This window comes from Ruditapes philippinarum, unplaced genomic scaffold (assembly GCF_026571515.1).
Source record: "Ruditapes philippinarum isolate M1 unplaced genomic scaffold, ASM2657151v2 ctg1864_1_1_1_1, whole genome shotgun sequence".
NCBI classification, from domain to species: Eukaryota; Metazoa; Mollusca; class Bivalvia; order Venerida; family Veneridae; genus Ruditapes; species Ruditapes philippinarum.
The window spans coordinates 207,408-221,641 of NW_026866069.1; the positions used below are offsets into that span (position 1 = coordinate 207,408).

Genomic DNA, 14,234 nt, shown 5'->3' on the forward strand with positions numbered 1-14,234 from the left:
TTCATTTTTACATATACAAAATTAATTGTAGTGATTATATTTTACAGATTATGACATTTGAATGTGTATCATCCTGTGATAATTTTAAGGGCTGACAAGTGGTGGAATTCATAAGATATTCTTAATTATATATTTGTTGAAAATAAGAAAAATATGTCAATATTTACGGTTTACGTTACATTTTAAATTGAACACAATTTTACAATATGCATGTCATAGTTTCCGTCCAACTGTCACCTGTTTTGTATAATAAAACTGATAGATAAGTTCTTGTCTTGTGTTTCCATTTTACAGCAAAATAATTCAACCTGAATATTCAACCAAAATCTGTATTGGACATTTACATCAATCATGTGACAACATCTGCCTTAAAGCATGCAATAAACATTTGTCCTAGATCATCTACAATACCAAGATCGCACCTCGGACGTGATCTTGCATCAAATATATAATATGATGTCACATTTACGCAGGCCAATTTACAAAAATGTGATACCATAAAATTATCTTTCCTTAAACACGTGACGACATTATACCTCTGACTTAATATCGGGTTAATATTGGACCTCAAAAGCAGACATTCGGTTCGTTTGTCTTGTCAGTAACGGTAAAGGCCTCAACAGACGGAAGAATTTAAAAGTACAACATTAATAAAAACTTATATGTATAGGCAAATTGTAATGTGTGAAAGCTGTTATTTCTTGAATTCGTTCAACTTTATACTAGATTAACATGATAAAAATTGTTCTATTTTGTAATTCTTGTTGTACAGACCTTCCGTCCAAGACTTCTAAATTACGATATGATAATAAGCAAAAGCATTTGAATGAAATTCCAGAACAATGTAGCCATAGTACTAAGGTGGAGCAAAGACGATGTTTGAAAATCTGTGGAGCCCTATGTGTGGTATGTTCATATCCCAATTTATTCTAAACAGGATTATAGACGAAGATTTTTTAATGGAGAAATTTCCTTGCTGTGATTTTTTTCATGAGACAAAAATATTCTTCACCATTATACAGTATACAGAACAGACATAGCGGGTCATATTCTATTTATTCAAGATGTACTTGGTAAATATCATTCATGAATGCTTTAATCCTTGCTATCTATGTTTACCTCTTAAATAATCTCCTAAATTGGTCAATACCGACAATTTTATAAAATTTACACATATTCCAGAAATAATATTGTCATAATATTGCAACGTATCAATTTGGAAGGAAACTTTTTGAAGAGAAACCTGTTGTTTTATATAATAAAGAATTACAGTATGACTACTTTAAAAATTGTAATCATATCTTTAAATTATGTTGTACAACTAAATTCTACCGTCTGCCGAGTCCTTTAAATGTTGGTTTTGTTAGAGATTATTTTACGATAATCTTATAAAACAGCAACTGGGAACTGGATAGTAACATTGTTCTTGGTGTTCAACGGGAGCTCATTTTATTATAATTGTACAATTATAGACAAGACAATTGAGCCGAATGCCTATAACGGCAACATCAAATGCATGAAAAATATCTGACCTTTAACACATGGCAACATCTGACCTTAAACATATGAAAAAATAAGACCTGTAGCACATCACCTCATCTTATCTCAAATATATGACAACATATTTCTTGTAACATACGACAAAGTCTTACATAAAGCAAAGACAAGCTCCGACCCAAAAACATATGACAAATTCTGACCTTATGGCTGTATCCTACATCATTGACAAATATCTGATTTTAAACAAAAGACAACATCTGACTCTAAACATATAACAAGCTCTGGCCTCAAAACATATGACAATATTTAAGCTCATTGACAAAGGATTACATTAGACCTCGAACATTACATTTGCTGGCCTCATGACAAATGTAACTCCAGTCATTGGACAATATCTGACCTGAATAATTCGTTAATTCACAAGGTTATAGCATAGTTATCAGCCGTTTGACAGTATTTGACCTCAATCATATAAGATATGGGATCATATGATAGCCTTTTTATTTAAAAAAAACAATATGCTTAAACAAATGACAAAGACCTGAAACATCTGACAACATCAGACATGAAACATATGTCAACATCTAACATTACACATGCCTGAAAGTGTGAGTGGCAAATAATAAATAGGAAATATATATTATTTGAATGGAAGAAATAATACCTGTTTACAAATACAAAACAAGGTCAGGTCGTTTATTTGATTTAAACATTATACTGATAAAAGATTAGATTGCAACATTAAATTAAGTTTACTTCATAAAGTTTCAAAGTCTGACATCAAACAGCCAAATCAGTATTTAAAGTTAAAAGTTTAGGACACCGTGATTGTGCAATTTAACACCAACCGGCTTTATAACTTTATATGAATTTATTAACCGTGCGTTTAGTATAAAATAGTTGTGAATTCAAAATGGCGACCGGTTGTTCTGGATCCGATGAATTTGTCAATTTTAAATGTTGTTTATGTGAAAAGAAACATATAACAAAGGAGGCAGACACTTATTGTGTGGAATGTCAGGATTATTATTGTTCACCATGTACAGACTTGCACAAAATGTTTCCTTCTGCTGTTAGCGAGCATCATTTTATAGACAAGTCAAGTTTCAACACAGCTGACTTACATAAATCGTTGCCAAGTTTTCCAGTTGAAAGGTGTGAAGCTCATAAAACCAAGTTGCTAGATATGTATTGTGCAGATCATGATGATATAGCTTGTGCGACCTGCATAGCCATAAAACACAGGTAAACTTTGGATTATTTTGAATTGAAATGAAAAATAAATGCAGAAATAATTTAACATTACTGTAAAGTATATTTACATTAAATTAAAGTGGACCGGTTTTTAATAATTATTACGTTTATAGTATTTAGTATCACAAATAACAACCAAAAAGAATAAGAGAGGATTATGTTTGCAAGTGTGAGATACATGATCTGATATATCATTTATTTATAAAGCAGATAATAAATTGTTCTAAAACACAATATTATGTTTCATTATAAAAATGCTCATACCTAAATAACTTAGAACTTTATCATTCAAACAATCTTTTATAAAAATATCCATCTGATACATTTCTACAGTAGATCTATACTTTTTATGAATGTTTGAGATACAAGTTTATGAAAATTGTGCACCATGTAGACCTGCACTTTAAATACAATGTCTATTGCTTCTATTTGTTCTCATACAAAAAAAAGCAATTTCAAATTTTGATATTGTTTCATGATAATTTTACTCAATATTTATAACTATTTTTGCTTCAGTTTATCCGCGATCAATGAAAGTTAATCACACCTAGTGTATACATAAAAAATATCAATGAATTTTAGAAAATAAAAATGTATATAACGAAAGCCATGAAAACTAAGAAACCAAGTTGACAACTTTGAAATATGAGTCTTATCTCTTCTCAATTATGGACACGGTCATAATATATTACATTTTTATAGTATTTCAAAAATCAATGCTTGAGTTTTAATAATGTACATCAAAATTTTCAGAACATGTCAAAATATACACTCGGTGCCAGATGAAGTTGATACCTTGTATCAGAAGACTGAGGTTGAGAATATAAAAGAAAAGCTGCTTTGTATTAAAACAAAAATGGAAGACATGGAAAAAACAAAGAAACTTCTTATCAAAGAGATCAATGCACAGAAGGAGAAGGCAGCAGAATCAATCAGACAATTCAGAAAAGAAATGGAAGGAATACTGGACACACTTGAAAAGGCCACATTAAAATCTTTAGAGGAAAAGTACAAAAATGGCAAAGAGAAATTAGAGAAAAATATTAAAAACCTACAAAGACATATTGATGAACTCGAACTATCATCACAAAAACTAACAAAGTCAGTTGGGAATAAAGCACAGGAGTTTGTTGCTGTGAAAACTTCTCGGAAACAAATCATGGAAGCTAATGAAGCAGAAGCAGCGTCTGTGACAAGTTCATCAGATGTTAAAGTTGAATTCAATGCTGATTTGACAATGATAAATGCTTTGAAAGACTTCAAGACATTTGGATTTGTATCAGTAAGTGTAAGTGAATCTGGAAATATGAGGGACAAATTGTATGATGTAAAAAGCAAGAAGCTGGTTAATATCAAACATGAAAATGATAGGAGGGCATGCAATGTTTTCGGTTCATGCTTCACGGATGATGGACTTTTATTTCTAGCTGACTATAGTAACAAAGCATTAAAGCTTATTGATTTGTCATCGGAAACCATGATAGATCGGCTAGATCTTTATGCATCTCCACTAAATATTTGTCAAATAGGCAAAAACGAAATTGCAGTAAGTTTGATAAATCAAACTATTCAAATTGTTTCAAAGGGAAACAAACTGAAGGCCATCAAAGAACTAAAGCTAGATCATTCCTGCTACGGACTGGCCTGCAAAGACGATAAATTGTTTATCTCTGATCAAGGTACCTCAGTTTACATTTATGATATGAACGGCAGCATGTTACGTAAAATCACATCTGATAAACAAGGCATTGCAATTTTCAGTAGCAACAGACATATCAGTGTTAGCAGTGATGGCAAGATGATTTATGTGGCCGATTTTGTTAAAGGTCTGATTGTCCTTGACCTTGAGGGAAACTACAAGACAACAATTACTGATCCTGATATTATTAATCTATGGGGTGTTTGTACGGACAAACGAGGAAACATATTTGTGTGTGGATCGGGGCAGTCAAAAATTGTTCAGATCAATGAGAATTCTGGTGCAAAAATGGGTGTTCTAGGAGATGTTTGTAATAGTATGTCTGCTAGCTTTAATTTACAACATAACAGACTGGTTGTTACCATTAGTAACAGTAATAAGATAGAGGTGTATAACTTAGCATGAGTCAAATAAACTGAAAACACAATGATATCAAACGCAAACTCTTATACTTATTAAAGACCCATTAAGCCTAAAAATGATATTTTTATTTTGTAGATTTTTTAGTGTTTTGTATGGAAGTCAAAATACCACTTTGTTTTCATTCAGCTATATTTATCACAAATATTTATAACACATTATTTCAGAGGTGTATTCTTCATGTGAGTAACCATCTGACATTTTCAAATGCATTATTACATTTTAAAACAGAAAGACACAGTGTTAATTACGGAGGCTAAATTTGCTTTTTAAATGACATTGTGTATGCTATTTGCGCTAACTCCATTCACAAATATTTTTACAGCAAAGAACTTCAAATTCTTATGATGAAAAGATCCCTTTATAGATTTTCTTTGATTGTTTTAGTATTTTATTTCAAATTGAAAAGATAATGCCTTTTTCCCATCATCAAATAATTTGTCATTATGTTACACATACATGTAACAATACTTATAATAATAACAATTATTACTATTATTATAATTCGTAGTAGAAGTAGTATTAATATAATTATTATTAATCTTGTGTGTCTTCCGTGTGCGATTTGATGACATTGTGCACATTTTATAGTTTATCCTGTCACTTGTATCAATTTCGGCCCGATAACAAGGTGCCGTATATTTTTACTGATCTACGGCACTTGATCACGTGGTATGCGTGTTTGCCGGATTACTTTTCAAGAAAAAATATAAAAACTGTCGTTAAATCTTCTGTGTGTAGAATAACGAATTTTGGAAACGTTGATAAAACTTTGTTTGTTTATCTTATTTCACTCTATAATTTTTCAAGCGAAATAAAATTATTAAAAGTGAAATAAATGTAAAACTTAACTCGTTTGCGACATTAAAATAGCGTACTTGATTTGATTGTTTTGCACGTGCTGTTTGGCGCTACATTGTGACGTCACGTAAACAATACTTTAAACGTCTGTACAGCGTTAACGACTGAATAAAAGATATTGGTGTTCGAATTCATTTTCTTAGTTAGACCATTTTCTTTCATTCTAGATAGTTTTCACAACAAAATTCGACAAAAAATTGTTTTTATTTATCACATTTTTTAAACAAAATGGCGCCCTCAATGTGAAAATACACAGGGAGATAATAAGAACGGCGAGTGCATTCTTGTAGAATAATTAGGGCCTTCTTTGTTTATATAGAAACATTTCCGATAGTGTGATTAAAGGTAGTTTGCCTTCGACTCACCCAATAAATTCCTCCGCCTCGCCAGATAAACTTTCTCCATCCACGGCACCAGCCTATTATTCTCTATTTATATTCCGTGTAATGTTAATCATACAAGAGTTTATTCATATAGTATGTATGTATTTCTATGATTGTATGTATGTGTCTTTAGGGTCAAGTGCTGTGTGGCAGCTGTAAAAAGTTGCCCCGTACTTCACTTCAGTGTTGTTATACTTTTCTGGTCCTTCGGGATCATTGATGCCATCACTATTAAGTGTTGAGAATTGAGTACCGCTAAAGCCGGTCCTATGGGCGTGAGGGAGGTTGCACTTATTCATTATCCCTCATATACAAACTAAATCAAACTGAGTCTGCAAATTTTATCTAATTTTGTTGTGATAAATGCTTCCGAGGGATCACTGGTTCAAAATATGTTTTACATTACTGTAAGGTTTTGATATATTTAGCACTTGTTAAACTTAAAGTCGATCTTTTTATCAAGGAATACAATGTTTCGGTCTTAACAGAAATTGCATGTACACGTAATTTAAATAGTGTGACCTACTTTAATGAAATTAAAATCAATGTTCATACTCCAAATGTGTTGTTTCCATTCCAAAACTATTCTTTTTATTATAAAGTATACAGAAAATGCACATTTTTTCACAACTGTGTGTTTTTTGTTTGTTTATTGTCATGAAACTATTGTATACGTAATGTGATATTCTGGTTTTGTTTGTTTGTTGTCATGCAGCTATTATATATGTGAACATAATGTATTGTAGATGATGTTCTTTGTACAAATTGTAATAAAATTTCTGTTCTATTCTGTTTATAATATATTGCTTTATTTTCTGGTGTATGTAAAGTAAATTATAAACATACAGTATTACCTTAATTACTCTAGTATCTTATTTTATAAGAATATCCAAATAATATATTTCTACTTTCGGAAAATGTGCTCATTGGAGACGTAACCATTTTAAATATGTTTCAGTATTCAGTTTTACATATTAATGTTTTCGATTTATCAGATCTGTATTTTTAATACAAATGTACTTGTAAATATGCACTGTGGGTTAATGAAAGCTTGAATTGCAATATTTAGCTTGACACGCCTGGTTTCTTTGGTGTTTGTAAGATTCTGGCATCAGTTTAAGACAAATTTTCTATACTAAATATATTAAAATCAGTAATTTTAAAAGGCCAAAAGTCATACATTATATTATAGTAGCACTGATAAGGTAAAATGTTGACTTTGAAGCTTTGTCAGCGAAACAAGTCCAATCGGTCCTTCAAGTAGAAACTCTAGTAGAACGAACATCCATCTTTAAAGAATTAATAAAGTTTCCTTTTAAAAGGAAAGGCTTGCCCGTTTGTGTCATCCCATCCCTTTAAAAATGATTTTTTTTTAAATGCCTCCTACATCACCTATTTATGATAAAGAAATAATTATAAAAAAAATAATAATAAATTTAAAAAACCTTATATACCAGTAAAATAACAAGGTGCTTATGTTTATACAGGTATAGAGGGTCAATATGATATCACTATTTTTTTTTGATTATTTGTATATCATAAAAGTTTATTTAGGATTTTGTTTTCAAAAAAAGATGGTTCACTTTTAAAGGGGTAGGTAGGGTAACCCCAAGACTGGACGAGCACCTGTGCCCATTTGTGCCACCAGTGGCATGCACATTTGGACAGAAGAAGGACCAGAAGTCCACCCGTAACATGCTGGCGATAACAGTAAATTTTTTTGTCAAAAAAGATTTGAAATCTATTCTCTATTGTATAAAACTAATAAAGAAAATAATCAATCGTAAAAATACTAACATTGGCTCTCCCATGTGGAGGAAATAAAAGTATTTATCTATCATACTGAAGGGAAACAAGTGTGCACATTTCATTTATCACTTTTTTTTCTCAGAAAGAGTCATTCGTTTTGGCAGTTGCTAATTTCATTTAAATAGCAGCTTAATAGACAAGTAAATGCACTAATAGGTACAATTAATATGCATGTATAAACTATGTACATGTACACCTAAAATATCTATGTCACAGATATACCGACAACACAGGATGCGCTATCTGTAGATCAGCACGTGGTAAGGTTAAGACAAAAATCAATCATAAAACAAACTAACTTTTGCGTCTTGAAAACGAATTGAAACGGCTTTAAACCGATAAAACAAGTAAAAATAGAAATCATAGTTATAAGAACAAACTTGGATTACCGAAGTAACTAAAAATAGCTTAGATTTCCGTAATATTACTTCGTCTGATTCCGCAGTATGATGGAATCGCCCGAATTGTCACGGTTGCGACGGAAACCTAGACTGGTTTCCCGTTCCACCATGCACTAACAAATGTAAGCAGGAAACCACCTAACCGGAACAACTTTTCCAAAACAAAGATGTCAAAGCTTAAGCGCTAAAGATTGGACCTAATTTAACAAATCATTCTAGAAGTGTCAATTGACATTACATCTTATCATAAATGTTGAAATCCCAAATGTTTGCAAATGTTAATGCTGTCAAATGGAACTTTTCAACAAAACAGTTAACATTTTTGTTTTAACACTTTATTTAACATAGAAAACATTTCTAAACAGTAATTCAATCACAGGACTTTATCACACTTATAAATGATGAAAGACAAAAGGAAGCAGTTTGATTTGCAAAACAATAAGGTGTTACACATTTAAACAACATTTTTAATTTCAATGTTTCAAACCTTAATATAATGTATACACAAACATTGTTATCTTTAATCATAGAAAAAATGGAGCAAATATCAATGAGTAGTAAAATATCTCGAATATTCAATCATGATAGCCTTAGTGGTTAAGCTGTCAGACTTAGGTTCAAAAACAACAAGCCCAGTGTAACTACAATCACGTTTTCTCCATCAGTTTGTCCTTGAACAGTGTTGTTTCAGGATGATATATTTGGCTCTTTTCACTATCCAAAATCAAACTAAAATAACAAAGCTTTATATTATAAATAGCTTTATACAATAAATTTAAATGTGTAAAAAGACATACAAACTTAAGCTTACTGAGTCTTACTAAGAGTCAAGCAATAAGTCCTTATGAAAACATCCTTGGGTTCTTTGGGGTCAACCTCAGATTTAATGTATTTGAATGGTCAGAAGCTAGCAGGGGATGTTCTCTGACCAATGGAAATCCTGAGATTTGAGTGAAGATTTATAACCTGCTGGCCTGTACTTCATAAACTACCTCATTAAAAATACTTGCAGAAACATAAATGTACCATTATGTACAATATTACTCCCCATATATATGTTACAATTCTATGAATGAAATCACAGATATTAAAAGGTATTTGATCATAGTATAACCATTTCTATATATATCAGTAATCAAAAACAGTCAATTGCAATGGCATTTTTAAAAATTAATTTGTTCTACGAATACGAACAATGCAAGACATACACTACCATTTCAAAACAAATAATTTATTAAAATTTAGATCTGATCTTCTTTCATTAGTACTGCAAAACGATTGTAATTAAAATTTGTTGTTTTCTTATACATAAAACTTAGCCATTTTGAAAAAAAAAAAAATGCATTAATCTACATTTTACAAATCTAAAATAGAAATGAACTCTTGTACAATATCATTAACTATGAGTAAGATGTTGTCAAAAATAGCAGTATACAATTACAGTAAATTAAATTTCGAGGGTTGACTGCAAAACTGCAGTAACTTATATGAAATAAAGAAGGATTTACAGCAGTTTTGCAATCAACCCTCCACTTGTGAAATTCAAGTAAATAACAGATTTCTAGATAAATACTTATAGTAAAATGCCACAAAAAATTTATATTTGTATTGTTTCAGAAAGAATATTTCTTTAAAAGGTATAACTGATCTGTTAAAGCATTCTCAACAATTAATAGAACAATAATAATGTTCATACAATGTTTTATCAGCTTAAAATGATAACAGAAAAAACATCAAAAAGTGAATCAGTTTATAATTCATAGTGCTCAAGAATGATCTATACACTATTTCTTTATGATATAAACAGATTTGGTTTCGTTATTTAAAAAATCAACTTCAACATATAGTAGTTATTAAAACTATACAACAAAACAAAACTATATTTAAGCAACAGTATGATGTTTTTTAAACACAGGAGCATATATTTTCGGTGTGCTCCTCACAGAGTTCCGTGATTTAGCGTCCCTCATGCTCACTTTACTACCACCAACATTTTTTCTGGTTATTGCCTCCCCTTGCTCACCAGGTGGTGTTTCTCGTCTAAAATCCATGTTCATCAGTTTGTCTTCAGTTAGATTTAGTGATGTATTACCTTTGTTGATCATTCTTGAACTTAGAGGCATGTTCTCTGGAATCTTTATATCCATGACGCTCTGAAAGAAATCAAACTAGATTGCATTGTTGACATTTTCATGCAATAAAAGATAATCTTATATCCTGATTTATGTTGTTTTTTTCTCCAAAATATCAAGAAATTTATTACTTGTCTTCAAATTCTCTTACATAATAAAAATGACAATAAAAACCCGACACCCCGAGCTGCCCTATCAACATTTTAAATTCATTTTCCTAGTTGACAAATCTATATGAAGAAGTCAGTTTAATCAAATATAGTAATTTATAATCAAACAAAAGTTACTTTTCAATGCCAAGGAAATATCATTAAATATCATTTTATACAAGTGCATGTCAAACATTCTTATTATCTATGAAAATCAGCTCCTAAATAATGCCATGCTCATGTACGGCTTGGCTCATGTAAAACATAAGGTCTGAATTTCGGTCAGATTGTGCTTAAGTTACATGCATATCAAACAATTAAGGCATATTCCAACTATATACACTATAAAAGAAGTATACGAGTACTTTTCTTTGCTAACCAAAATAAGAACATTTATTTCCACGTTATTGTAACTTACTGGTACAGACAATGCCTGGAATGGTGAACACAATTTTCCATATTGTTGTGTTTTCTTCATTTTTATGCCACCAAAGTTGTCACGTCTACCTTTCCTATCTGCTTGTTTTCTCTGTAGCTCTTTTTCTACTCGGATACCAAGGAATGTCTTTAAAACAATTTTTAATAATATTTAAATAATGGGCATAGAAAGCCATAAAATATGCATACATTTTAGTTACATTAGTGTCATTTATAAAATGTTACATTATTAATACTTTAGTTTGAAGTTAATTAGTTACATTCATTAAATAACATAATCAAAATAAAATATATATGAACATATTAATAAAGTATCTGTATATTAATAAAAAGAGGAATGAAACAACAAATTGAATTCATTAACAATCAATTATCAGATATCACTATGAAAATCAAAAAGTGCTGAACAATTTTAAATGTAGAACAGAATTAAAGAATTATATGAGTGTATTATATTGCAAATAAGAAATAAAGAGAGGTAAAAATAATGGGTGTGTCTGGATTTCTAGCATCTACATTCTCTTAGTTTGATGAAAAAATCCATATAAACAAATGCCCATCTATAGGCACCCAAAATGCAATTATGCATTTCTCAAAACTTCTTTGTTTTGGTGTGCTGATGCAAATTTCGAAATGGCACTAACTTGCAATGTGGTCAAACCAACCTTTAGTAAAGTTATAATTATTTTTGTATGGAAGAACAGATACCATTTTGTTTATGTTGTGATAATAAATATTTCATATGTAATATTTAGTGCTTTCTTCACAAGATAAGCTTCTAGCATACTTTAAATCCACTCACATCATAAAACACAAGTCACAGTAAAAATATTTTTTTTATTTACTGTATGAAGGTCAATGTTGACCTTTTATCAAATCTAGTATAAACCCTTTCTTCACATTCAAACAGTAAGAGCACCATACAAACAGTAAAAATGCCATATTTATGAAAGTGGTGAGGTTTATCATAATATTTATTTAAATGATTTCGTTAGGAAATATACTTAAAAATACTTTCTTACTTCAACAGCAAAAAAAGATAGATAGAACAGGAAGATATAAACAAAATGCAAAGAAAGATGCAGTATGTTGTATACACAAAACAGAATGACATAAAACAGCTTAGAGGACAGTTGTGATATTTCGTGTGTTCTAAACTATAAAAGAGTATTGCTCGAAGATGAGAGAAATGTGCCACTATATTAGAAACAATTGTATTTAAATAAACCAGCAGACTGTTAATTTACTTGGTATAAAATGTTAAGAGAGAGATACAAAAAGTTTTTGCTATATATTAAGACAAGTTTTCATTTGACTGTTACAGCATGATGTAGATTAAGTTTGGTATATAAATATAATTAGGAAATAATATCTATAACATGATATTTGAAACAATTTGTTAATATAAAGTTTTGTCTAACAATAATTATTCTGTTTATACTATGCTTCATCAAACGACTGAACACAGAATTTTTCAGTTTCATACGCCAATTAAGATGACTCTTTTTTATACCTATCTAGTAATTCAGATTGATTGATGTATTTCTATACACATAAACACTTTATATAAAAAAATGTTCTTTACTCACGCTATTACCAAAATAGAGAGAGAGAAAAAAACAGAATCCATAGAGAACATCCTGAACGTTCTTATAAAAAACTTGCTTATAAATCTAGAAGTCTACCATCCCTGAAAATAGTAAACATAATTGTATGTTCATAGAATGGTGTCATGACTGTCTTTCATTCAAGTGCAAGACATGTTCTATTTTGTAATTTTGTTGTATAGACCTCCCGTCCACGATGACAAGTTACAGACTTCTAAATTACGATATGATAATAAGCATAATCATTGGAATGATATTCCAGAACAATGTAACCATAGTAGTAAGATGGAGTAAAGACGATGATTGAAAATTTCTTGGAGCCATATTTGTGGTATGTTCGAATCCCATTTTATTCTAAACAGGATTATAGACGAAGTATCTTTAAATGGAGAAAATTCCTTGCTGTGATTATTTCTCATGACAAAAATATTCTTCACCATAAGACAGTACACAGAACAGACATAGGGTGCTCAGTTATTCCATTTATTTCAGAAGTAAACTTGGTAAATATCCTGAATGCGATCCCCATCCTTGCTATCTATATCCCGTGCCCTTGTTTACCTCTTAAATAATCTCCTTAATTGGTCAATACCAACAATTATATAAAATTTTCACATATTCCAGTAATAATATAGTCATAATTTTGCAACGGATCAATTTGGAAGGAAACGCTTTGAAGAGAAACCTGTTGTTTTATATAATAAAGAATTACTGTATGATTGCAAGTTTTGTACTACTTTAAATATTGTAATAATATCTTTTATTTGTGTTCCTACCGTCTGCTGAGTCCTTAAAATTATCAACATTATGCGTGCTGGATTTTGATTTTGTTAAAGATTATTTTACGTTAATCTAAAAAAAAACAGCAACTGGGAACTGGATAGTTACATTGTTCTTGGTGTTCAATGGCAGCTCATTTTATTATAAATGTACCATTATAGACAAGACAATTGAGCCGAATGCCTATGATGGCAACATCAAATGCATGAAAAATATCTGACCTGTAACACATGGCAACATTTGACCTTAAACATATGAAAATATAAGACCTGTAGCACATCACCTCATCTTATCTCAAACATATGACCACATATTTCTTGTAACACACGACAATCTTACATAAAGCATGGACCAGCTCCGGCCTCAAAACATATGACAAATTCTGACCTCATGACAATATCCTACCTCATTGACAAATATCTGATTTTAAACATATGACAACATCTGACTCTAAACATATGACAAGCTCTGGCCCAATATTTAATCTTATTGACAGATGGTTACATCAGACCTCTAACATTACATTTTCTGGTCTCATGACAAATGTAACTTCAGTCATTGGACAATATCTGACCTGAATAATTCGTTAATTCACAAGGTTATAGCAAAGTTATCAGCCGTTTGACAGTATTTGACCTTAATCATATAACATACATGTATAAGATATGGGATCATATGACAGCATTTTATCACAAACATATTCCTAGACCTGAAACATCTGACCTGAGGCTTATATTTTACTGGTCCTTCGGTACCGCTCAAGCCAGTGCTAGGGGGCGTGAGGGATGTTACACTTTACAT

The 14,234-nt window shown here is 30.7% G+C and overlaps 1 protein-coding gene across 1 annotated transcript; it reads left to right on the forward strand.

Annotated features, from left to right (window-relative positions):
* The first annotated feature begins 2,413 nt into the window (after positions 1-2,413).
* LOC132731183 (uncharacterized) lies at positions 2,414-4,858 on the forward strand. Its single transcript, XM_060717321.1, has 2 exons — positions 2,414-2,745; positions 3,508-4,858. Exons 1-2 carry the CDS (start codon positions 2,414-2,416, stop codon positions 4,856-4,858), a joined length of 1,683 nt encoding a protein of 560 aa, XP_060573304.1.
* Positions 4,859-14,234: the final 9,376 nt, after the last annotated feature.